Source organism: Lissotriton helveticus, chromosome 7 (assembly GCF_964261635.1).
Source record: "Lissotriton helveticus chromosome 7, aLisHel1.1, whole genome shotgun sequence".
Classification (NCBI taxonomy): Eukaryota; Metazoa; Chordata; class Amphibia; order Caudata; family Salamandridae; genus Lissotriton; species Lissotriton helveticus.
This window is the reverse complement of record NC_136068.1, coordinates 1,798,104,314-1,798,131,484: the sequence shown is the minus strand read 5'-3', so window position 1 is coordinate 1,798,131,484 and position 27,171 is coordinate 1,798,104,314. Positions and strand designations below refer to the sequence as shown.

The 27,171-nt window shown below is 47.3% G+C and overlaps 2 protein-coding genes across 7 annotated transcripts in view; both read left to right on the top strand.

Moving 5' to 3' along the window:
* The window catches only part of LOC144770775 (phospholipase A2 inhibitor and Ly6/PLAUR domain-containing protein-like), a 1,602,193-nt gene that overhangs the window by 888,484 nt on the left and 686,538 nt on the right, over nucleotides 1–27,171 (top strand). For 2 of the 6 annotated variants that reach the window (XR_013599024.1, XR_013599023.1), the window contains exon 5: nucleotides 27,008–27,078. The exons of the other annotated variants lie outside the window; for them this stretch is intronic. The gene's annotated coding sequence lies outside the window, so the exon portion shown is untranslated. The remainder of the gene's footprint in view (nucleotides 1–27,007; nucleotides 27,079–27,171) is intronic. 6 annotated transcript variants of the gene reach the window in all.
* On the top strand, nucleotides 17,803–24,482 carry LOC144767436 (uncharacterized). The gene is made up of 3 exons (XM_078650869.1): nucleotides 17,803–18,895; nucleotides 19,255–20,198; nucleotides 24,474–24,482. The coding sequence occupies exons 1-3, from the start codon at nucleotides 18,811–18,813 to the stop codon at nucleotides 24,480–24,482; spliced, it is 1,038 nt and encodes a 345-aa protein (XP_078506995.1). The 5' UTR covers nucleotides 17,803–18,810.

The window sequence follows — 27,171 nt, the reverse complement described above, 5'->3', positions numbered from 1 at the left end:
CTACTGCAACAGTTAAAACAGTGTCCATTCTCTGAAATTCTAAAAAAGCTGGGCGACATCTATTTAAATTCATTTCTTTGAGGATTGGGATAATGAATTTCCTACGTAGTAAAATATAAAATTTACAAAAGAATAAAATATGGATATCAGATTGGGACGAAGATTCATCACACGGGCACATAGGCGAATTTCGCAACCATGAATTCATTTCTGGGAAGGACAAGAGTCTAAAAACAATATTTAGTCTAAAACGGGTCAAGAGAAATCGATCATAATTAGACATCGGCAGGGTTAAATACGGCTGTATTTTATCACCAGTTAATAACAGGAGATGCGAGGTAACTGTATTTTTATTCATTTCATCTTGCCTTCTCTTCTCCTAGAGGTATTCCATACACAATTTTCTCAACAATTTTCTGGATGTATTAACCATTGTGAGTGGATCATCATAATATTGTTGGCAACCAATTTCAATAAGAAAACGTTTAACGTAATATAGCCAATCAAATCTACCCACATTTTCCAATTTTAACACATCCTGCAACATAGCCCGATTCATGACACACTCATGTGTTGTCCATACCCTATGCCACAAGAGGATGGGTTGTGTTCTAATTATATCTGATATATGAGGTTGTCCAAGTTCAGTGTGACATATGTAGGTCGCAACACTTTGTGGTACTGTCAGGACATCCCTCATAAACTTATTTTCGGCTATTTGATTTGATTTTATGTTCGAATACCCCCAAAGACCCGAGCCATACAAAGCTACTGATGTACACGTGGCATTATATATAGTTAAGATTTCTCCTATTGGTTTCTTGCCCAACTTTTTTATAAAATTCTTTAAGGCCATTATTGTTTTTAAGAACAAAAGAGTTCTGGCCTTTACAGCACTTGTCCAAACCCCAGATTCATGGAACAAAATACCAAGGTAATGGAAAGTGGAGGTGTTTTCCAAAGGAACATTATTAATGAACATTCTTCTCATCTGCTTTCCGGTTCTTGTGCCACAGTTCATGGAGAAGGTTTTACTACAATTGATTTTTAAATCTAGACTCAACATGAACTTCTCAAAGGATGTTATCAGATTTTGTAGGGCCAAGGGAGTCCGTGCCATTAGGACTGCATCATCTGCATACAAGAGTGCAGGGATAGATCTCTTACCAACCCTAGGCATATCCCTGCACTCCTGCAGCAGATGATGCTCAAGTCCATTTATATAAACCAGAAATAAAAATGGAGCCAGGACGCACCCCTGGTGTACTCAGCGTACAATGCCGAATTTTCTGGTACATTCGCCCCCCTTACCATAACGAACTGATGCTGTGGCTCCTGAGTATAATTCTCTTAGAAAGCAAATGATAGAATATTCCACGCCCAGCCCTTTCAATATTGCCCACAATTTAACGTGTGGAACGCAATCGAACGCCGACGTAAGGTCGACAAACGTAAGGTACAGGCGTTCACCTTTTACCCTGTTATATTTTTGTTGAACAATCATTAAGTTTAAACATTGTTCAATTGGTCCTATGCTCTTCTGAAATCCAAACTGTAGGTCACTCATTATCTCATTCTCCTCAGCCCAACTTTGAAGTCTTGCCAAGATAACTCTGCCAAGGATTTTTATAGATGAGTCTAGAAGGGAGATTGGTCTGTAGCATACGCAGTTTTGTCTATCTCCCTTCTTGTATATCGGTACAATAACCGAGGTAAACCAAAGCTCACTATGCATTTCTGATATTATGTGCATGAACTTTGGGCTAAGTAACAGTTAAACAAGGTTTACACGTGCTACTCTAGAAGAAACATGTGAGCACGCTTTCAGCCGGCATCTATTTAACATTGGCAACACGCGTACTCTGTTACCATTGAGCCACATGCCTCATGTGCATGCCGATGAATTTCCTGCTGAACCCCACCCACGCCCAAGGGTATTTAAACCCGTCTGTTCAAGGAAACGTGCTTGCGTTCGTTTTTCTCCAGCTTCACTTACCTGATTGATGCAGGACCTCTTTCGACGACGCGCACGCCTTTGGATCCTTCTTCTTTCCTCCATTAGTTCCGGTCCCGATCCTGGTTGCCACGGTGACGCCTTCGACGCTCCACTTCCCGTCAAAAGATTCCGGTTTCTCCTCGCACAATATTCCAACCTGCAACAAAAAAGGAAAAAAAAGGCTAAACTGAGTCAAGTAAGGCAAAACCGTGTTAAAAGGCTGCAAAGAAAAATGCACTCAGCTGTTTCCAGGTATTTGAGAATAACTAATTTAAAAGAAAGCACGCCCAAGCCAACTTCAAAAACGCCACCCGCAAACACCACCAACTAATCCGGACATCCAAGAAATCAGCACTCAAAGACCGACTAGACAACAACGCCCACAACAGCAAGGAACTTTTCAACATCATCAAAGAATTCACCAACCCCACCGCCAGCTCCAACGATATCACCCCCTCTCAAATCCTCTGCGACTCCTTCACCTCATTCTTCCATGACAAAATCGCTGACATTCATAACAGCTTTGACAACCAACCCGAAAACCAGTCAACCCCTCTCACCTCCGAACCTGTACCTCCTCCGAATAACCTTCTCAACTGGAACCCAATCACCACAGAAGACACTATTCGCCTAATGAACTCCATCCTCTCAGGATCCCCTACAGACCCATGCCCCATCACATCTTCAACAAAGCAGACTCCATTATCGCACCCCATCTCCGAGACGTCATCAACTGCTCCCTCAACTCCGGCACATTCCCAGAAAAATGGAAACACGCCGAACTCAGCGCCCTTCTGAAGAAACCCACAGCTGACCCCACCGAACTCAAAAACTACCGCCCCATCTCGCTCCTCCCATTCCCTGCCAAAGTCATTGAGAAAGCCGTCAACAATCAGCTCGCCGCCTTCCTCGAAACCAACAAATCACTCGACTCCTCACAGTCTGGCTTCCGAGCAAAACACAGCACAAGAGACCGCCCTCATCGCAGCAACAGACGACATTCGAACTCTACTGGACAACGGAGACACAGTCGCCCTCGACCTCTCCGCAGCCTTCGACACAGTCTGTCATAGCACCCTAATACAACGCCTCAGCAACATCGGAATTCAAGGAAAAGAATTGGACTGGATCATCTCGTTCGTCGCTGGAAGAACTCAGAGAGTCCGCCTCCCCCCTTTTAAGTCAGAGGCCACCGAAGTCATCTGCGGCGTTCCACAAGGATCTTCTCTCAGCCCTACCCTCTTCAATGTCTACATGAGCCCCCTCGCAACCATCGCACGTCAACACAACCTCAACATTATCTCCTACGCTGATGACACTCAGCTGATCCTCTCACTCACCAAAGACCCAATCACCGCCAAAACCAACCTACATGAAGGGATGAAAGAAGTAGCCGAGTGGATGAAGCACAGCCGTCTGAAACTGAACTCGGACAAAACGGAAGTCCTCATCTTAGGTGCATCCCCTTCCGCCTGGGATGACTCTTGGTGGCCAACGGCCCTAGGAAAATCTCCCATACCGACGGACCACGCACGGAACCTGGGCATCATCCTGGACTCCTCTCTCTCGATGACCAGACAAGTCAACGCCGTCTCATCATCATGCTTCAACATCTTACGCATGCTCAAAAAACTTTTCGCTGGATCCCCACCGAAACACGAAAAACGGTCACCCACGCACTGGTTACAAGCCGTTTGGACTACGGAAACACCCTTTACGCCGGCACCACCGCAAAACTGCTGAAAAAACTCCAACGCATTCAAAATGCCTCAGCCAGACGCATACTAGACATCCCTCGCACAGACCACATTTCCGGTCACCTGAAAGACCTCCACTGGCTCCCCGTCAACAAAAAGATAACGTTCCGTCTCCTCACGCATGCACACAAAGCCCTCTACGAACTTGGACCTGACTGCCTCAACACGCGCCTTTCCTTCTACACTCCCACCCGCCAACTGCGTTTGTCCAACCAAGCCCTCGCCGCTGTTCCCTGCATCCACAAAGCCACCATGGGGGGAAGATCCTTCTCCTACTTAGCGGCCAAAACCTGGAATTCCCTTCCCATTCACCTCTGCCTTATCCAAAACCACCTAGCCTTCAGAAAACAGCTTAAAACCTGGATATTCGATAAGTAAACCCCCCCCCTCCCCAAGCGCCTTGAGACCCTCTGGGCATGTAGTGCGCTATATAAATTTTAACTTGAACTTGAACTTGCTCTGTTGATTTTAGGTCTTTTGAGAAACAACTAATTTAAAGGAAGGCGCGCTAAACGGAGTTTAGGTCTAATAAACAATTACTAATCTGAACCCTTCGGATATTGTTAAATGTGAAAGGAAAGGAAAGTGCTTTATTTGTTGATTAATTAAAATCATTACAAAAACAAAAATACATAACAAGCACAAAGTCTGATTGAACAAATATGAATACAATGCCAAAATATAACATGCCCGACATCGGATTAACCGTTTTCCAGTTTTGGAGGTAAAGTGCATAAGTACATGTGATAACAGCTTATAATTTCCAGTTAAAATATAACATGCCCGACATCAGATTAACCGTTTTCCAGTTTTGGAGGTAAAGTGCATAAAAACATGTGATAGCAGCTTATAATTTCCAGTTAAAGTGCAATGAGCTCACATGATAAAAATTAAAATTAAAATGCTAAATACAAGCAACCAATATGACTAGATTTCTAAAATGACTATAACTATTAGCAACGGCGATACAATGGTATCCCAACATCTATACTAAGGTGGCCTGTGCTTTCAGTAGTAGCTAGAAAATACAATACATTTTCCACTGACAAAACTAAAGTGCCGCGAGCTGACAATAACATAGTTACTAATACATTTTAAAACTGATCTGTACATTATAGAACCATACTCAAATCTTTAAAATCATTGGATCGATCATAGCTACAAAAATGACCAAACAATATTAAAATATCGCAAGGTTTTAGAATGATTTAAAAGTACCATTAAAATTGCCCACGTACTCCCTAAAAACAATAAAATCATTACTTCGCACCCAGCAAATTTATCAATTACTTTAGGAATCAGCCTTACATGATTTCTTTTCAGCTATAAAGATAAATTGTACAAATTGCTGTGTATTATAGACATTGACACCATTTAAGCAGGATATTAATGCAGATCTACAAGTTCTAACTCCTAATTCTTTAAAGATAGGTTTTAAAATTAGCTTCCTTTCGTGACACATTTTTGAACATAGTGTAACAATGTGTAGCAACGTTTCCTCAAACAACCCACACAGCCTACAGACGTTTGATGACCATTTATACTCCCACTTAGGGGTTCCATCTTTGGTTGGATAAATGCCGAACCTTAAAAGCATACATTTCTTTTCAAACAAGGATTTTAAATGAAAAAGTAAATATGGTTGAGCATACAATTTCTCAAAAGAATTAGCTATAGTCCAAAAGTGGGTTCTTTTTCTTAGCTCATCTTTATCCATAATTTCTGACAGAAGAGCAACAGTTGTATTCAACATCTTTTTATATACCATGATGCTCCTAACTTCATCTACCAGATTTGGGCATTCGAAACGTGAAAGGCACTCAGATAGGTAATCCTGCCAGCTTCTCGAACATTGGCCTTTCGAGATCTCGCACCAGCACAGACTTGCTAACGTACCCTTCTCCGCTTGAGAAAAAAACAGTAAAGTTTTTAAAAATGCGGCTTGGTGGACCAAAATCTGGTTCCTATTACAGTCTTAAATTAGCACGCGGGATCTGTCTGGGTATCCTAAAAACTGATTTATAAGTCCTTATAGCTATGTCCTCTAACATTTTTGCGTCCTTACCCTTAAAAATGATTGATCCATAGTCCAGGGAGGGAATGAGCTTTGCTCTCATAACTTTAAGTAAATGGTCATAATTAGGACATAATAACTTATCTCGCAGTTTTCGAAAGGCAAAGGCAAGAGAAGTTCCTTTAGCCTCCAAATTATTAAAATGCTGTCTAAATGACAGTCCATCGTCAAATGTAATTCCCAAATACTTGTAGGATTTTACACAGTCTATTGTTAGACCATTAATATTCAAATCCTTTACCCCTAATTTACCCTTTCCTATTAACATTATTATTATTTTTTTTTGTTAATTGTTAAGCCATTTTGGGTAACATATGTGTTAAAAGAATGTATTAGTCTTTTCAAGCCTATTATAGTATGACTGAGTAAAATAGTATCATCTGCATACTGTAAATATTAAATGTGAAGAACTTGGGTATTCTTAATTCCTTCTTACAAAGCAAAAACTTGATCTGCAAAATACAAGAAAGAGAAAAGACACTCATATTAAGAATAGAATAATTTGATAAAACTTAATTAAACTTAGAGTTCATATTATTCATGAATATATCTATAGGAGGCACAATCGCCAGTGTATAGTAAGTGAAACATAAGGTGTCACATTACAGGTTTTATTTTTTTTGTTTTAAAAAACAAAACCACAACGTTCTAATTATTGTTTTATTTTATAGAAGAATAGTTACAGGCAATAATCCTCTGCTGAAGAGAAAGTGGTATTTAGGAACAAAAGGCTGAGTAAAAGGTATCTATTTGCATGTATTTGCACAGTACAGAGAAGAACACAAGATCTGGTTTCTGTATACTAATGTTGTTCTTTATTATGTATGAATACAGATGCCCTTCATAGAAGAATCGCTCCTTACAATGTTATGGGAAATCTTCAGATAGAAGAATACAGCAAGCAGAGTGTTTTATTTGTCTTTTATTATATTGTCTCATGTTACCCCTTCCCCCAAAGATCTATGCACGCCAAACTTAGATTTAAATACGGTTACGGCTGGTATAGATATTTAGGGGCATAGAGAGCATTCATCCTATCTCTCAAGCTGAAGTGCCTGGAATTCAGGTGAGGGAAAACTTAAAAAGCCCCCCTTGCTCAAAAGCAATCCTGCTTTGCTTCAATGAAGCAAGAGTAGGTTTTCCTACTCTCGCTTCAAGGCAGCAAAGCAGAGTTTGCTGTGACAGGGCGGGAGCTTTTTTTGGCCCTGGACAGCCCTAGGGGGTCAATGTCTTTCTCCCATGCCCCCTTTTCTTATTTTTTACCTTTCTTTTACTCTTTTCTTGTGACTCTGTTACCGAGTCACAAGATGGCTGCCAACACATTATGGTTTAGAGTGCTGGCAGCCAATCAGAGTGAAGCTGGTGCCCGGGAGGAGTCGTGACTCCTCGGTGCTCAGATATTGATATTTTTCTTTTTCAAATGTCTCAGGTACTATTGAACGGATTTACACCATTTAAAGAAAATCCTCTTTCCGAACCAAGACTTACCTTTTTGCCAAATTTGGTGTAATTCTGTTCAGCAGTTCGGGCTGTAGCTTTGTTTAAAGTGTCCTATGGAAATGAACATGGGGAAAACGTGTTTTGGGCACCTCTTTTCTCTCGGACCCCGCTTGACAAATCACCCGGAAACTTTCAAGACAGGAGCTGACCGGAGCAGGCCACTGCTTTAGACAATTTTGCAAAAATTCATCAAACGGCGCCAAAGATATTAGGAAAAGAAAAAACATGATTTGAATAGAAATGAGGTCCTAACTATACCTACCTACTGGCGGTCGCCAGTAGGTAGTTATAGTTAGGACCTAGTTTCCATAGGAAATCCTCAACATTCTATTTGGATTAACTTTGGCCCTGGTGGATGAATCTTTGCGAATTTCTCAAAGAAGATGGCTCGGTCCGCTGCGCTCCTTCCCTGAAAGTTTGGGTGGGATTGGTGAAGTGGGGGCTGAGATAAAAGGGGGGTCCCAAAACGTGTTTTCTCCATGTTATTTTCCATAGGACGTTTAGACACGGCTACAGGTCGAACGGCTGAATGAATTTATAAGAAATTTGGCCAAACTGTAGAGTCCGGCTCGCAGATTACGCTTTTTTTGGAATGGTGTAAATCTGTTCAGTAGTTGCTGAGAAAATTAAAGTTAAAGTAAATTATATATCTATAAGCGCGTACGGGTGCGCGCACTAGAGCGGCTGCGCGCGAGCGGAATTTTTTTTTGCTGCGTGACGTCTGTTAACGTTCGATTCGAAGGAAATCAGGAAGTGTTGACCGCCATTTTGTCACTGCGAGTAAATATATTGTCATTTCAAAGCGTTGGAACATGGAAAGGGGAGAAGGTAGAGATTGTTTTGCTGCCTAGGTTCTCTCAGGGTGTGCAGTAAGGCCCTTAAACGCGAAAATATATATATATATATATATTTTTTTTTAAAGTTGCGGGGTGCGCGCACTCGGGCGCGCACTCCTATTTACAAGAGTGTGAAAATGGAGATAAATCAGAAGTTTGAGTGCTTTGATATAAGGTGGCTCTGAAAAGAGCCCTTGTGTTAATTGAGTTTTTTCTGCATTTATAAGTAAGTACCGATGCAGAGTCTGATGTTGCAGAGGAAGATTCTGTTTCCCTCATCCGTGAAATGAACACCATCTGTCCTATAGATGTCTTGCATGTGGTAACGCAAGTTGTTGTGGTAAATAGAACCCATGCTATAATCTCTGAGGAAAGCAGAAACAGATTTATTTACATGTCTCCTTGCTTTCTCAATTTGTGCACAATGTTGATTGGACCAATTCCATTTCTGTCTTTGGCATATATTGGAATATACCAAGGTAGTTCGAGGAAAAAGTGTCATCAATTGTCGAAAGGTGTCTTTTAGAAGCATTTCCAGACCTACCCCAGTCAATGTGCCTAGATCGTTCCCACCACAGTGCACAATTATAAGGTCTGGTTCTGGGAGATGCATAAAAGTTTTAACCAATGGTATTAATTGGTGACATCTTAATCCTCTTTGCCCAATCCACGTTATCTGCACATTTGGTAAATCAAGGTTGGAAATTCGTCTGCTTGCTGCATATTTTCCACTCCAGTGAATATAGCTGTGTCCTAAAAGCCAAACCTTCATTTTCAAGGCAGATGCACTCGTACTCCGATGGGTTCTGGAAGTGGAATGGCAGTTAGAAGCTGAAAGTCAGGATAAAAAAATGGATGAAGCTTGGTGTGGTTGAAAAACGAAAAATGATTGGTTGATTCTAATACGTGAAGATTGAAGACTACGTTGCATGTTAATGTTATGTAAAAGAAAAAGTAGTATTGGGTGTGAAAAAAAAGACATGTAACAGAGCTGTGGATAGGCAGGTGTTTCTGGAGGGAGAACAGTGTTGTTAGTTTGCTGTAGAACGTTGAGATATGAACTTTTTTGACCTGTGCCTTCAGCCAGGTGCAGAATGAGGTGTTACCATGGAAACAGCCAGAGATGGCAGTGGGTGATGGGTGACTTTTATGTGACATTGAAAATATTGTGAGTGACAACCAACTGAAATGTAAATTTGAATACAAAATTTTGCGGGAGGAAATATGATTGGCTGAAGAGACATATATGAGTCTGTATTGACTGGATATCTGTGCCATTGAATTTTGGTTGCAGTGATAGCAGCATAATTGAGACTTCCGTCAAATGAATATCTATTTTGTGACTGTCACTGTTGTACATCGTACAAAGCATTGGTAAAGGTAAGTCTGTAACTGTTTGTTTTGTCATGTACCGTAAAATATGGTTTACTCACAAACAATGATTGATTTTCCTCATAGTTTGAAACTAAACTCATTTTTGGCTGTCATAATGTGTTGTATTTCTAAAACTATTTTTAATTTAAATGTGAAATATGAAGTATAAAATATGTTTAATATAAAGAGTAATTATTTGTTTGATTTTGAAGTTTTTATATATAATGAGAGAAGTTGTTTATGAAGTGAAAAAATGATATTAGCAGAGAGACAGATAATGCAGATAGAGAGAGAAATGGTAAATTACATGTGATACCGTCGTGAAAAAATGTTAATGGTTAATGAATTCGTAAACTTTCTGTCACGCGACAAAATTAGAGTGCGGTTTCTGGACGCGGCCTGCATTGGTGGGTGTAGGGTTAGAGGGGCAGGTGGTTGAGTGAAATAAAATGAAAAGTTGGTATATTACATGTGATACCGTCTTGAAAAAGTGGTAATGTTTAATGAATTCTTAAAGTTTCTGTCAGACGACAAAATTATAGTGCGGTTTGTGGCCGCGGCCTGCATTGGTGGGCGTAGGGTGAGAAGGGCAGGTGGTCGAGAAAAATAAAATGAAAAGTTGGTACATTACATGTGATACGGTCTTGAAAAAGTGGTAATGCTTAATGAATTCTTAAAGTTTGTGTCAGACGACAAAATTATAGTGCGGTTTGTGGCCGCGGCCTGCATTGGTGGGCGTAGGGTGAGAAGGGCAGGTGGTCGAGTAAAATAAAATGAAAAGTTGGTACATTACATGTGATACGGTCTTGAAAAAGTGGTAATGCTTAATGAATTCTTAAAGTTTGTGTCAGACGACAAAATTATAGTGCGGTTTGTGGCCGCGGCCTGCGATGGTGGGCGTAGGGTGAGAAGGGCAGGTGGTCGAGTAAAATAAAATGAAAAGTTCTGACCATGTGGTTGTACACAGATTTGTGCAGTAAATGTGTTCGTAAATTGAGGTACCAAACGGAGTATAAAAATATCTCTCTCACTCCTGCTGTTTGACTGCATCTTCATCTGCCTTCTGTTTTCCGTCTCCGTTGCCCTGTGTTATCTTATTGTGTGTGTGTCTGTCTGTGTCTGCCTTCAGTCCGGGCTGAGGAATTTTGCTGTGGAGGCGCACACAGATAGTCTCATCAAAGTAGTTGGAACGTTTTCAAAAAACTATTTATATAATTGAAATGCTTTTTTGAAGCGCTAGTGAATGTTTTCTTTCAGAATTACCGCTCGGTTGTTTCCATAGAGCAGAGGGTATGTTGTATTTCACTACTTAGTGCCTTTGCATGTGCACTCTGTTCTCTGGTGGCTGGCGGAGAAGTGTTTGTTATTGTGGAGATTAAAGCATGATAAGGAGTGAAATACGACATAGCGTCTGGTCTATAGAAGCGTGGGAGCAGTGATTAACACTGAGTGGAGCGGAACTGCGACGGTGCTTGAGAAGAGTAATAAATTATTTTTTTACAGAGGTACAACTGTCTGCATGGTGCGCGACCTACTAAGAAAGGGTTCACGGGCTGTTATAGGGCTGTGGGTTCTAGTATGAGTAAATCAGGTCGACAAAAGAAAATATTAAGTTAGTACAGCTGAAGTTACAAGGAACACATGAATACTGTTTCAATATACAATCATTTTAGTTGAGATTATAGATTAAAAGAGAGAACGTGTATATTTGAAATGTTTATTCAGAAATGCACTGTTTTCAAGGCAAGTTTCTAATCTAATACGAGTAGAGATATTGCAAAAAACAAAGTAATCGGTATAGTCAGTAGTACATAGAATACAAACGGTATAGTTGATGAAAAATGAATATGGTTTTGCAAAATTAATTATACACTCTTATGAGGAAGTATATTATATTTTAATAAATGGAAGAAGGTCTCTGGCCTTTCAGTTTAGGAACGATACATGAAAATGCTAGTGGTTAGACATTATGGGGTCGATTAGGATGGCGGACGGAAACGTGTACCGTCCGCCGCGGAAGGTGGCAAGCTACTCCGGACCTGTCCGCGGAAAATCCGCAACAGCAATTAGGATAAAACATACAAAAAACGCCGACCGCGGCGTACGGAGCACTCCAATCCCCGTCCGCGGCGGTCGGAGTACACCTGAGTCCGCGGCAGGCGGACGGAACAGTAAAAACACCGACCGCCGCGTACGCACATGACCGCGAATACATCCACCACCCCCGCTATACCTGCGCAATGTCCGTGTCCGCAATTAGGATAACTCCGCAAGTACCCCGGTAGTCACCGCCATCCACGTCCGCAGCGGAACCAATGCACCGAGAATCCGTGCACCACAGCGGAACGACAACACAAACAACATCCCTACTGTCAAACCAATGCCATACATTGGCACGGAAGTTTATCACCAAACACACGAAAAAAAACGCCCACCCACCGAAAATATCCAAACCAATCACAACACACAATGATCCACCGCCAAGCACCACACAATCCACACCTGCCAACACTCCCACCTAGCACCTGACTGCCAATAACCATTCAGACACGGTCTAGACACACACCATAAAAGAACTCCCACCCACTCCACAACTCCTCTGCATCACAGCATAGCTGCTAACAGGACACACCACTGAACTGAGCCCAAAGAGAAATAGCATTCACACAACCCACACCCAAACACACCCACCACACAAACACCCACCACACCATTCTTACACACCACACACCTGCACCACCCCATCCACGCAAACCCACACCCCGAGCACCACACACCATGGCACCAAAAAAAACCCCCAAATTCACTGACACCGAGTTGAAGGTTATGGTCGATGAGATCATCCGTGTGGAACCCCACTTATTCAGGGCCCTAGTGCAGCAGACCAGCATAGCCAGGAGAAACAGCATGTGGGACCGGATAGTCACCAGGGTGAATGCCTCCGGGAGCGTCCCGAGGACGAAGCAGGACATCCAGAGGCGGTGGCACGATCTAAAGACCCGAGTCAAAGCCATACGAGCCAAGAACTATCTCCGGGCTAATCATACAGGCGGTGGAACCCCTCCGGAGCCCTTACCCTACACCGAGTGGGAGGAGAAGGTGATGACCATCATCCACCCTGAGAGCCTTGATGGACTTCCTGAGGGAGAAGAGGCTGGTAAGTACAAACCAAGCACCACGAGCACTACTACATGGTGTGCCTCACACAACTGTGAAGACACATCTCCCAGAGCCCAACCCATGCATGCAGTCCACATACTCACCAACGTCGAAATCACTCCAACAGGCCCCCATGTCCATAGGGATGGCGGTGGCGGTGGGTGGTGGTGGGTGTGAGGGGATGGAACTACAACTCCCAACAGGCCCCCATGTCCATAGGGATGGCGGTGGCGGTGGTGGTGGGTGTGAGGGGATGGAACCACAACTCCCAACAGGCCCCCATGTCCATAGGGATGGCGGTGGCGGTGGTGGTGGGTGGTGGTGGGTGTGAGGGGATGGAACTACAACTCCCAACAGGCCCCCATGTCCATAGGGATGGCGGTGGCGGTGGTGGTGGGTGGTGGTGGGTGTGAGGGGATGTAACCACAACTCCCAACAGGCCCCCATGTCCATAGGGATGGCGGTGGTGGTGGGTGTGAGGGGATGTAACCACAACTCCCAACAGGCCCCCATGTCCATAGGGATGGCGGTGGCGGTGGTGGTGGGTGGTGGTGGGTGTGAGGGGATGTAACCACAACTCCCAACAGGCCCCCATGTCCATAGGGATGGCGGTGGTGGTGGGTGTGAGGGGATGTAACCACAACTCCCAACAGGCCCCCATGTCCATAGGGATGGCGGTGGCGGTGGTGGTGGGTGGTGGTGGGTGTGAGGGGATGGAACTACAACTCCCAACAGGCCCCCATGTCCATAGGGATGGCGGTGGCGGTGGCGGTGGGTGGTGGTGGGTGTGAGGGGATGGAACTACAACTCCCAACAGGCCCCCATGTCCATAGGGATGGCGGTGGCGGTGGTGGTGGGTGGTGGTGGGTGTGAGGGGATGGAACTACAACTCCCAACAGGCCCCCATGTCCATAGGGATGGCGGTGGCGGTGGTGGTGGGTGTGAGGGGATGGAACCACAACTCCCAACAGGCCCCCATGTCCATAGGGATGGCGGTGGCGGTGGTGGTGGGTGGTGGGTGGGGTGAGTACCAGTGCAGACAGAATCGGCCAAAAAAGTGAAAACAACCTGTCAAGTCCACATTACTCATCATCACATTTTGGTTTTGCAGGTCATCCTCATCTGACAGCTGGAAGCAACACCCGCCCTCCAGACTCGCCAATCACAGACGTCTCAGGGGACGATTGGCCAGCCACCTCCGGGGCAGAGGATGATCCCGGCACAAGCAGCCAGCCAGGGCCATCTGGCTCCCAGGTCACCCCTGCACCAACAACTACGGCCTCTGCCATTGTGACAACACCGGCCACTGTGACCTGCACAGCCACCACCAGCACCACCTCCACCACCACCACCACTGCTACCACCACTCCTGCCACCCTGCCCAACCCAACGGCCAACGCCGTGCCAGCGCCATCCCAGCCACGCAGGGAGAGTGTGAGGCAAGGCAGAGATGCAAGGCCAGATCCGGCAGGCAGGAGCATACGTCAAAGAACACGGGAGGATACCAACACACCCAATCCAGTGCAACAGTCATTGGAGGCACTGGGCAGGGTGGAGGTGAGCTACCAACGTGGTCAGGCACAGGCAGACCGGGCCCACCAGGACTTTGTAGATAACACTGCAATGTTGGGGGCCATTGAGAGGCGGCTTGGCCAACTAGTGGACATCTTCACCAGGACAATCAGGCCACAAACACCGCCACCGCCACCGCCACCGCCACCGCCACCGCCACCTGCGGCGGATGTGGTACCCGATGCCCCTGCGCAACCAGCTGACACCGTACCGGCAGTAAGACGGAGGGGCCGACCGAGGCTGGAAGTGGGCGACAGCAGTGTGGAAGCACCTGCCACACGCTCCAAGAGGAACAGAAAATGACTGTCCCAGTACCTGCGCATGCCATTCACCCTGCCAACTATCCGGTCCCACCTGCCACAGGCCTGCTGTACTAGGCAGACACCACCCTATGTGGTGTCCGCACGGACATTTCATCTGCCATAACCTTCAACTCTCACTCCCCCACCCCTTCACTCATTTGTAAATATGCACCTACACCCATGCACATTTTGTAAATAAAAGCCACTTACTCACTCAATCATGTGTTGTCTCCATGTTTATTCACATGAATGCATCAGAAACAGATGTTACTAGGTACAGGTATCCAACTGGTACAGAATCATGGCGCTGCGGGAGTGACCTAGGGAAAATAGAAACCGCAAAGACACGTCAGGAAACAAGATCACACACATCAGAACACACTGCAGTGCAACATTTAACTACCCACACGCATCACAACAGTAATGGATGAGACGACACACATCATGGAGACGTGCATTGGCCACAATTTAGCACACACACACACATGCATGCATCACATAGCAGAACACAGAGATGAAGCACACCACTATGCCACAACACCAGCACACATTCACAGGGCATACCCAAGCAGCACAAGAGGAGCACACTCACAATCAAGGGAAGTAGCGATCAATGATCTGGCGCCTCTGGTCCACACCTTCCTCCTCACCACTATCCTCATCAGTTGACATGGCTGGGTCGGGAGGGCGAGGAACTTGCAGTTCATCAGGGTCCAAGAGCAGTTCAATGTTATAGCGCACAGCCAGGTTGTGAAGCATGCAGCACGCTATCACGATCTTGCATACTTTGCCTGGTGAGTAAGGCAGGGCCCCTCCAGTCTTATCCAGGCACCGAAACCTTGACTTGAGCAGGCCAAATGTCCGTTCTACCACTCGACGTGTCCTACCATGGGCATCATTGTATCTCATTTCTCCTGGTGTAGTGGGATTGCGTAAGGGACTGAGCAGCCAAGGCCTGTTTGGGTAAGCCGAGTCGCCTGTGTTGGTGGAAGAGAGAGAGAGAGAAACATCACAACCTGCATTGTGGGGCACACCATGCCACACAGATATCACTCCTGTCACCACAGCATACTCACCAACAAGCCACGCTTGTGCTGGACGAAGATTAGCCATCAGTTGGGGGACCATGCTGCTCCGCATGATGTGGGCGTCATGTGCAGAGCCAGGGAATCTTGCACACACATGTGAGATGATGTTGTCGGCCTGGCACACCACCTGCACGTTCAGGGAATGGAAGTGTTTCCGATTCCTATACACCTGCTCACGTGCCCGTGGTGCAATGATCGCGATATGCGTGCCATCAATGGAACCCACAACGTGTGGTATACGACCCAGGGCATAGAAGCCAGCTTTGACCGCTGGCAAGTCCGCCGCCTGAGGGAAATGTATATAGTCATGCTTGTACAGCATCATGGCTGTCAGTACATCCCGGAGTACCGTGCTGAACATGGCCTGTGACATTCCCCCGGCATCTCCAACTGTGTACTGGAATGTGCCTGTTGCGAAGAAATGGAGTGCCGCCATCACCTTTTGCGTGGGTGTCATGGAACCTGGATAGGTTCTTCGCGGCTGCAGATGAGGAGACAATAGGGTCACAAGTTGCAACAATCGACGGCGATCCAGCCTGAATTTCCGGATCACCTCCTCGTCCACCATATCCTCCAGCACAGTGTATGGGCGAAGGACATTTGGAGCCCTCCTGTGTGGGAGTAGATGGAATGGAAGTCAATTAACATACAACGCACGTGTGTGCACCTCAATCACATGTCAACGCCCTCTACCAACATGTAGTATCCAGTGTATGCTTGTCATATGTGTGACTCCTCTGATTGTCAGGACAACATGGACCGACGTAGCTACAATGTGCATCCACTAGCAACATGATGTTTAGCAACATGTGCAATGCACAGTGTCTCACCTCAACATCACTGCCAACCAGACATGTGACATGACCCACATGTGTAGGCCCAACATCACATGCACACATGCAAGTACATGCACACATACTAAATTAAACACCCCCCCACCCCCCCATATCATGATGCCCCAATGGCAACACCAGGAATGGTGGGCATACGGACATCACATGCATGGGGACACAATAGGCAACACACATGTACAGTACACAACAGAACCCCCACCATAGTCATCATCTGACACATACCACTCACTCACAACTGATTCACAGGTGCCCATTCATACGGGATCTACTGTGTACATGTGAGGTACGACTGAATTGTGTAGGGTACTACCCGATGTGGACATGCACACGTGATGGACACTTGTGGCTCACCGATGGCCATGGTATGGACACACATGGGATGGAGCATGACATGTGTAGCCACGCAATCACGCACACAACCGTGAGCAGGCAGCTGCAGACAATGGTACAAGGTGCATCATCGGCTAAGATGCTAACATTGATCACGCCATGGCGGTGCACTGCATCCGCTGTTTACGTCTGGGCATACGCGGGCCGCCTTCGACATTCACACTGTCTGCACGTGCACAGACCGTCACGCCCACACACCGGCAAGTGCATGTGTAAGGTTCCGGGACGGATGGTCGATTTGCAACAATGTTGTATCACTGGCGCCTCCATGGCGGTGCACGTACACAGCGGGGGAGGTGCAGGCCTATACACCCTGTAGATGTACTCAATGGACATGCCAGTTCATGACCCCCCTTACAGTCACCTTGCATCATCCACCGTACACCGGCCGGAGCGGCCGGCCCATGAACAACCGCCGTGCCAGGCCCTGCCCAGGACCGCCGTGCCGGCCATGGCAACAACCGCCATTGCACGGACCGCCAGGGAACGGCGGTAGTGGAAGGGCCGTGCAATGGCGGTTGTTGCCATGGCCGGCACGGCGGTCCTGGGCAGGGCCTGGCACGGCGGTAGTGGAAGGGCCGTGCAATGGCGGTTGTTGCCATGGCCGGCACGGCGGTCCTGGGCAGGGCCTGGCACGGCGGTAGTGGAAGGGCCGTGCAATGGCGGTTGTTGCCATGGCCGGCACGGCGGTCCTGGGCAGGGCCTGGCACGGCGGTTGTTCATGGGCCGGCCGCTCCGGCCGGTGTACGGTGGATGATGCAAGGTGACTGTAAGGGGGGTCATGAACTGGCATGTCCATTGAGTACATCTACAGGGTGTATAGGCCTGCACCTCCCCCGCTGTGTACGTGCACCGCCATGGAGGCGCCAGTGATACAACATTGTTGCAACTGAAGCTTCCTTCCGTGAGGCTTGCACGTGCGGTTGCCGATGTGTGCCCGTGACGGTCCCTGCACATGCAGCCAATGGGAAGAGGGACGCTGGCCGCATACGGCCAATCGCAAGTAGAGGAAGCTGTGCACCGCAACAACAGGGCCAGTCATTGGGCCATTTCACGATCACGCTTCCAGGGCTGACCAATTGCTGGCGACGTATGCCACTGACACGTGCTGAGGGCCCTATATATGTGTGTTGGCCAAAATGAAACTTTCTACCCTGGGGACCATTGCTGCCTGTGACCATCACCTCGACCTGCTGCTGCTGCTGAGCTGACCACCGACTGCTGCCTGTGACCATCACCTCGACCTGCTGCTGCTGCTGAGCTGACCACCGACTGCTGCCTGTGACCATCACCTCGACCTGCTGCTGCTGCTGAGCTGACCACCGACTGCTGCCTGTGACCATCACCTCGACCTGCTGCTGCTGCTGAGCTGACCACCGACTGCTGCTCTAGTGCCATACTCCGTGATCTTGCCATGTCGTCAGGCAAAGAGATCCGGTCTCGACCCTTCACCGCCGCGGAGCTTGATGTCCTCGTGGACGGTGTACTCCGCAACTATGGACGCCTCTACGGCGCACCGGGACGGGTGGTAAGTGCAGTGTGGGACATGTTGGTGTGCATGAGGGGGCCAAATGATCAGGCCTATTTCTATCTTAGCTGTGTAGTGTGGGCTAGACATATGTTCCTGATTGTGCATGGCTGCTGACAGTAACGTCTTGCCCCTATGTGTGTGACAGGCCACCTGTCCACTGACTTACACCCTTTTGTCTCCCATCATGGTAGGTCAAGCTGCACCTTCGCAAGGACCTGTGGAGGAGCATAGCAAGGGAAGTACGGGCATTGGGGGTGTGCAACAGACGACATACACACTGCCACAAACGCTGGGACGACATTTCCAGGCTGAGCAAGAATGTAGCGGAAGTAACACTGGGCCTGATTCCAAGGACGCCCCGTCTGGCCCGACGCTCCATGACCCCTCTCATGCAACGTATCATTGCAGTGACGCATCCTGAACTGGCCGAACGTCTGAGTGCCGATCGACAGCAAACTAGCGGTGAGCATACTGTCTGTGTAGGAAACCTGTGAGTGCTATGCATGTATTGGTGCACAGACACACTATTGAGTTCCGTGTTGCGTATGTATGCCTGTGATGCCTTTTTGGTCCCATTGGGCGGTACTCATTTGACATCCAGGTCCGCCATGTTGACACGCCACTTGCTTAGTAGTTGAGTGTAAAAGCACATCCCCTAGTGGTCCATGGCCCCATGGCAGAAAATGTGAGGATGACTGGTAGGGGTGGGCCATGTGCAGGATGAGGGCTCCTAAACCTTTGTCTGCTATGTGATTTGGCTATCCTGTTCCTTCTGTACGTGAGTGTGCCCATGACTCACACATCTTTTCTGTGCATTTCAGCTTTGACAGAGGACACTCAGCCACAGACGGTGGAGAGTAGCCGAGGAAATGAGTCCGGCTCAGACTTCGCACACACGCAGACTGACACGGAGGAGGCCAGCGCCGGAGAGGGGGACAGGACCGTCCCTGAGGACTCGCATGTGGAGACGCCATCGTCCTCCTCGTCGGACACTCTGGGTGAGCCTGCACTGTTGTCACAGACTGGGAGTGGGCACTCACCACCTTCTGTCGTAAGACAGCACACAGGGCCCACACTTCCGCCAACTGCACCATGTACTGTTCGTGGCCGGAGGAGTAGGGGGAGCAGAGTGGCGTTCGGTGCAGGCACCGCTGCCCCTGCCACGGTGAGCCAAAATGCACTGTGTGCTGAGGCCGTTGATCTGCTCAGACAGCTGTGTGTGGGGCAGACCAATATGACAAATGCTTTCCAGGACCATGATAGGAAGTTGGGGCAGGTGGTGGCATTCATGGAAGGGATGCATGGCGATCTTGCAGGTCTACACAGGACAGTGCAGTCATTGGCAAGCAGTGTGTCGTCTGCAATAGTACAGTCGAACGAACAGGGTGCTACTTGTGTTTCACCATCTACACCGCTGGATGTCTCAGGGGGTAGTGATTATTCTGAGCAGGACTCAAATACAGCTTATTGCACTAGAAGCAGCGTCAGACAGCACGTCAGGGCACGCAGGGCACAGACCCCATCCCCTAGATCAGCTAAATCTGTTCACGTAGACGACGTCAGATGCACTGGAGTACACACACAGGATCCACAAGTGTTGTTGGGGGACATGCCTTCCGGAGCTACACAGCCATTCAACACGAAAGGTACTCCCAAGGCAAGGGATAGTCACATGTCCATGGACTGTTCCTTGGACAAGGCCAGTCAGAAGACAAAGGCACCTACTAAGAGCAGGGAGACTCCCAAGAGCAGGCCCACAGCAGAGGTAAGGGACACTCCCAAGGACAGTGAGAAGACTAAGGCACCTACTAAGAGCAGGGAGACTCCCAAGAGCAGGCCCACAGCAGAGGTAAGGGACACTCCCAAGGACAGTGAGAAGACTAAGGCACCTACTAAGAGCAGGGAGACTCCCAAGAGCAGGCCCACAGCAGAGGTAAGGGACTCTCCCAAGGACAGTGAGAAGACTAAGGCACCTACTAAGAGCAGGGAGACTCCCAAGAGCAGGCCCACAGCAGAGGTAAGGGACTCTCCCAAGGACAGTGAGAAGACTAAGGCACCTACTAAGAGCAGGGAGACTCCCAAGAGCAGGCCCACAGCAGAGGTAAGGGACTCTCCCAAGGACAGTGAGAAGACTAAGGCACCTACTAAGAGCAGGGAGACTCCCAAGAGCAGGCCCACAGCAGAGGTAAGGGACTCTCCCAAGGACAGGGACACACACAGACAGCAGGTGTCTGCTGGAGACAGGTGCACCACAGACGACAAGTCTGCTGGCAGGAACAGGGCGGCGAGCAGGGCACAGGCTACATCCAGAGACAACACTCCACCTAAGGATAAGGCACATCCTACGGACAAGGCATCTGGCATGGACAATGGCGCTATCAAGGACAGGCATATTTCACCCCTGGCTGCACTGAGGCTGATGTTTTCTACTAAACGTAACACTGATGTCTCCGCGGCGGAGTCCCCCCATACCTCCACTCCCATCCAGGCCAGTCAGAAGCAGAGGAGGGTGTCCCCTGTTGTTGCATCCCCCATTACACATCATTCCGAGTCCAGGCGGCAGGCACAGAGCAAACGACAAGCAGGCTCCAGCACGTCCCCCGAAACCAGATCCCCCGCAGCAGTTGCTCCACCTATGCTGGGTGGTGATTCTTTGGAGTCCCCACCACTTGGCAGTCCTGTCCTGTCCAGGGTGCACTCACACCACCCTAAGAAACGCAGACACACACCATTGACACCTGCCAACCCCGATTTGGCTCTAGGTGAGCTATCCCCAGCTCCCAGGCCCACCCTGCCTCCTGGCCCATACAGCCCTGTGGCTCATCATTTCAGTTGTCCCAGTGGCGCTGGTGCAGTTGACTCTCGTGTATCAGATGGTGGCACAGTGTCAGTTGTGCCCTCTCCTGTTGCAGATCCTGGCAGGGTATGTGGGTCTATGGCTCACGTGTCAGTTAGGAGATCTGTGGCTGTGTTGCACACTCCTGTTTCTGGTGCTGGCAGTCTGTCTGGGTCAGTGGCTCACGTGTCAGTGACTACATCTGTGGCTGTGTCTCACACTCCTGTTGCTGGTGCTGCCAGTGTGTCTGGGTCCGTGGCCCATGTGTGTGTCACTCGGGCTGTGGCTGTGTCTCACACTCCTGTTGCTGGTGCTGCCAGTGTGTCTGGGTCCGTGGCCCATGTGTGTGTCACTCGGGCTGTGGCTGTGTCTCACACTCCTGTTGCTGGTGCTGCCAGTGTGTCTGGGTCCGTGGCCCATGTGTGTGTCACTCGGGCTGTGGCTGTATCTCACACTCCTGTTGCTGGTGCTGCCAGTGTGTCTGGGTCCGTGGCCCATGTGTGTGTCACTCGGGCTGTGTCTGTGTCTCACACTCCTGTTGCTGGTGCTGCCAGTGTGTCCGAGGCAGGTAGTTCACGCAGTCCCCCTGATTCTGTGATGTGAGGTGCTGTACACTTCACTCAAATGTTAGTTCACATGGTGTGTCCATTGAGAACTGCGTGGCACTCTTGTGGTCCCTGTGACGGTTTGGTAGGGACACGTAGTTGTGCTGCCTCTGATGTACCTGTTCTGTACTGCACATTGCCCTGTTGATGCTCTGATACTGCATTCTGCCCTCTCGTTTACTGCCTCTGATGTACCTGTTCTGTACTGCACATTGCCCTGTTGATGCTCTGATACTGCATTCTGCCCTCTCGTTTACTGCCTCTGATGTACCTGTTCTGTACTGCACATTGCCCTGTTGATGCTCTGATACTGCATTCTGCCCCTCTCATGTGCTGCCAATGATGGACCTGTTCTGTGCAATGGACTGTTGATGCACTTAGCCCCTCTCATGTGCTGCCTCTGGACCTGTTCTGTGCAATGGACTGTTGATGCACTTAGCCCCTCTCATGTGCTGCCTGTGATGGACCTGTTCTGTGCAATGGACTGTTGATGCACTTAGCCCCTCTCATGTGCTGCCTCTGGACCTGTTCTGTGCAATGGACTGTTGATGCACTTAGCCCCTCTCATGTGCTGCCTGTGATGGACCTGTTCTGTGCAATGGACTGTTGATGCACTTAGCCCCTCTCATGTGCTGCCTGTGATGGACCTGTTCTGTGCAATGGACTGTTGATGCACTTAGCCCCTCTCATGTGCTGCCTCTGGACCTGTTCTGTGCAATGGACTGTTGATGCACTTAGCCCCTCTCATGTGCTGCCTGTGATGGACCTGTTCTGTGCAATGGACTGTTGATGCACTTAGCCCCTCTCATGTGCTGCCAATGATGTACCTGCTCTGTACAGCACAATGCCCTGTTGATGCTCTGATACTGCATTCTGCCCTCTCGTTGACTGCCTCTGATGTAGCTGCTCTGTACTGCACAATGCCCTGTTGATGCTCTGATACTGCATTCTGCCCTCTCGTTGACTGCCAATGATGTACCTGCTCTGTACTGCACAATGCCCTGTTGATGCTCTGATACTGTATTCTGCCCTCTCGTTGACTGCCTCTGATGTAGCTGCTCTGTACTGCACAATGCCCTGTTGATGCTCTGATACTGCATTCTGCCCTCTCGTTGACTGCCAATGATGTACCTGCTCTGTACTGCACAATGCCCTGTTGATGCTCTGATACTGTATTCTGCCCTCTCGTTGACTGCCTCTGATGTAGCTGCTCTGTACTGCACAATGCCCTGTTGATGCTCTGATACTGCATTCTGCCCTCTCGTTGACTGCCAATGATGTACCTGCTCTGTACTGCACAATGCCCTGTTGATGCTCTGATACTGCATTCTGCCCTCTCGTTGACTGCCAATGATGTAGCTGCTGTGGTGCCCACTTTGCCCATGCTCACGCATACACTGTGATTTTACCCCTATTTTGTACAATAAAGGTTGTCTATCAGGTCTCGTGGTCTGTCGTTGTCATTCCTGCTTGCGTACTACTAATGTGTATTTGTATATGCTTCTCATCAGTGGTTTCGGTAACATGACACTCCCCCTCCCTACGTCACGTCCCTTACTGGTATTCCCCTGCAGACAGCCAATGGTTTGTGCCTTACCTGCGTCGTCGTCCGTGGTGGGCCATGACTAGGACGTGGTGGATCGCGAAGAGCATCGGGAAAGCGTGTAGCGCTGGGTCCATGGTGTTGGTCAGCTTGCGGTGGGTATCTCTGCTATGTCACCTGTCTTCGCAGTGGGGATTCCGCCGTGTTCAGACAGGTTGTTTTTCCGCTGCGGTTTTATGTGTATTTTCCGCCATCTTGATTTGGAGGACGGTCTTCGACGTCAGTCCGTACGGCGTGGCCTCCGGATGTGTTCCGTCCGCCACGCTCTCGTGTGTAGTTCGGCGGCGGAGCGTGCTTTCCCGTCGCGGACGGGAATTTGACACGTTTTCCTATCCTGATATGGCGGACGGAGTATCCGCGGCAGGCGGACACGGAAAAGGCTTTTTCCGCCTACTACAGGGCCGCGGTGGCTCTTCCGTCCGCCATCCTAATGAGCCCCTATGTCTTTAACAATCAGCTCTCTGTATGCGAAGCACTATCACGTTTCTGTTATGCTATTGTGTAAGGGAAAAAAAACGCGCCAAAACGGACAAAATGGCGAGAGGTGCATGTATGTAATCAAAATATTTCAGTTTATGGAAAATTAAATGATCAGAGGTGTCTGAGGCGGAATTAAGCAGTTCAAATGCGAAATGGCGTTTACAGTTATAAAAAACTCATTCTATATTTACACATTAATTAGGGCACATGTAGCATATATTAGCGAGTTTTGGTTCGAGTACGTTTGAAATAACATAAGATAAGATATACAATAGAATTGTTGAGATTAGACTTTAATAAAAAATAAAGTTCAAAATCGAGTAGCTGAAGAAAAAAAATTTAGTCCACATAAAAGATCTAAATTTAACCAGTAGGAAATCATAATGTCCACTGTTAGTAAAGCCAATAGGTCTGTTCATGTTAAGAAAGTATGCAAGAAAACGTGAAAAATATAGGGAGGCAAAACGAAATGTGGACGTCAATGGCTTGCATAACAGTCAACCCAGGATTGTATAGGCGAAGTAGGCAGCAATTGCTTCTTACAGGAAACCACTGTTATGATCCGAAAACATGTCAGCCATCCAATTGAAAAGAGGAAAGCAGCATTCATGATCTGTTATTATCGGAGCCTCTAGTCCCATCAGAGGACAGCTCGGTGGGTTTTCAATGTAGCTGTCTGTCAGGAAATCTTGCGCCGCTGCGAATATATCCCAATGACCCAGAACTCCTTGTATCCCTGCAAAGGCCATAATCCTTCCGTTGCAACAAAGTTGTTCATGATCAATTAACGGATTCATGAGATGATTGTAATTCACTTCAGGAGGTACCAAGTTGCAGAGACATAAGTCCAGGGCCCACATGAAATCACAGCTCAGGCAATGAAATACAGGCTGCACACAGGTGAAATAGGAATATCGAAATGATAATCGATATGAAGTATTCAGAGTCGAGAGTGCTAAGATGCCGTAGTAGTCAAGCATCTTCTGGCGAAATAGTTCTAAGTGTTCCGGCTTGTTTGCGAAGACAGGAGGGACATCCATTTTGAAATAAACGAGATGGGAACACAAACGTCGCAGCACTGGCAGTTCAACAGGAAGTCCACAGAAATAGGTCCCAGAGCATGGAGTGAATAGTAGCAGAATGACTTGATATAATTTTTGGCAGTCCGGTCAATAAACCATTGGTTAGTAGTTATAAAAAAAATAGCGTGTCTTGAAGTGTAGGATGTTTTTAAAATTAAGGGAGTCACCTCAGTAAATTGTAAAGGAAGGCCACTCTTTTATAAGGAATGGTGTTGTCTGTGAATATTAGCTAAGTGAAAGATATGTTCACGAACAGATGCTACGCTAACTTGTTTTTGTGACAATAAGGCTGTTGTTCATGTCTTGTTATTCAAGGCCGGAATTCGCTGCCAGATGAAAACATCAAGGTTCACATGCGTGGGGTAGATAAACTACATTCTTAAAGGGAAGCAAATGCAGAGTGATTTTTACCGCGTAAGCTTTGTCGTTTAAAAAGTCATAGTGATTTTCATTATATGTAAAAAATAATATCACTGATGAAGAATGAAAAAAAATCGTTATAATAATAGGCACTGGTGTATTTTTGGAAAGATATGCAACATTACAGGGATTTCACTTAAATAAGTCATGTAATTAAAAGTGCCTGCATGTGGACGACTAAATATATGTTTCGGCGTTTAATATGCAGCTTTGAAAAAAAACGTGCGTTTGTTTTAAAAATGAAATGTAAAGGTTTAGAGCAGGAGTTTCCAAAGCGGTCGTGGAGGGCTAGATGCATGGCAGATTAAAAAAATTACTACATGTTTTTCAATGGGGTTATCTTAAACATATGGGGGCATATTATGAAGCAATAGCGATAATTATCGCTATTGCTTGGTTGGAGACAAAAATGTACCGCTGCGCTGTGGTAATTTTTATCGCAGATAAACCTTGGTATTACCAAGGTTTATCGCAAATGCGATAAAAAACGGCCGCAATGCATGAATATCGCTGAAAAGTCAGCGATATTTATGCATTACCGAGCTAATACTCTTAGCCATGTTATCCACCTCCCATTGGATAACATGGCTAAGAACTGCTCAGGGCAGGTGTTAGCTTTTGGAGATATTCGCGCCTAGCACGAATATCTTCAAAAGTTGGTAATAGGAGATAGCGATGTTAGCGACTGTTTCCAGTCGCTAACATCTTGGCACGCCCACTTTGCATGTCATTAGTGATAAATATCACTGACATGCAAAGTGGGGCCCAAGATGGACGCTATCTCCTACTAGCTGTCGCTAACTGGTGTTAGTGACAGCTAGGTAATAGGGAGATAATGTTATCTCCGCTTTCTTGGCTTTTAAAGCCAAACAAGCGGAGATAAACCCCCTTGATAATATGCCCCTCGTTTCTTTATCTACTGTGTAGTTTTTCTGCATGTTGCCTATTCTTTGATTTTTACTGTTGCTGTGTCTTACACATTTTCCAGGGGCGGGTATAGGGTCATGGCAGCCCTGGGCAGGGAGCGTAGGTAGGGGGCTCTGTAACAGGGGGTTTGGGCGGGGCGGAGCGTGCAGCCCACTGAAGAGGGGGGGGTGGATCAAGGTGTTTGGAAGTGGAACAGAGGCAGAGCACGCCAAATTCCTGCCATGGTCCGCTACGCAAATATGTATGCATCCTTAGAGGATTATTATATTAAGCATATATATTAATATGGTGGCTCCTGGGGTTTGGTGGTTCTGTGCAGGTGTACTGCTTGCATATGCCCATGGTTGGCCCTGTATTTTCTGTCTATGCACTTGTTCTCCGTCACATGGGCTTTTAGTTATGAATGCCTTGTGTCGCTGGTGCATGAGTTTTAACATGGGAAAAAGTGATATATCTGTGGCGCAATGGTTTCATAAATGAGACATTTTGTATCTTATTGTAATGATAGAGAATCTTGGGGAATTTATCTGTTATGCTTGTTCTTTGTTATAATGGCTCTATGTTGTGTAAGAAATAAGTCTGTAATAAGTTAATTAAATTTTATTATTTTCTTTTTTACAGTGTTTGGTGCTGAAAAGCAACAACGTGCCTTCTGAATTACAGAATTTGAGTAATTATATTCTTTTTTTCAGGTGAGTTGGTATTTTTGCATAGGCAATGTTTTTGGGTGCACATGAAAATAATGGAGAAGATTTTTTTAAATGTTTGTAAAATTTCATTTTGGA

Bases quoted from the DNA above. Each gene is read 5' to 3' on its own strand.
- LOC144767436 (XM_078650869.1), top strand. From the start codon at position 18,811: ATGACCCCTCTCATGCAACGTATCATTGCAGTGACGCATCCTGAACTG. The intron at 18,896-19,254 runs GTGAGCATACTG...TGTGCATTTCAG, and splicing joins CGATCGACAGCAAACTAGCG to CTTTGACAGAGGACACTCAG.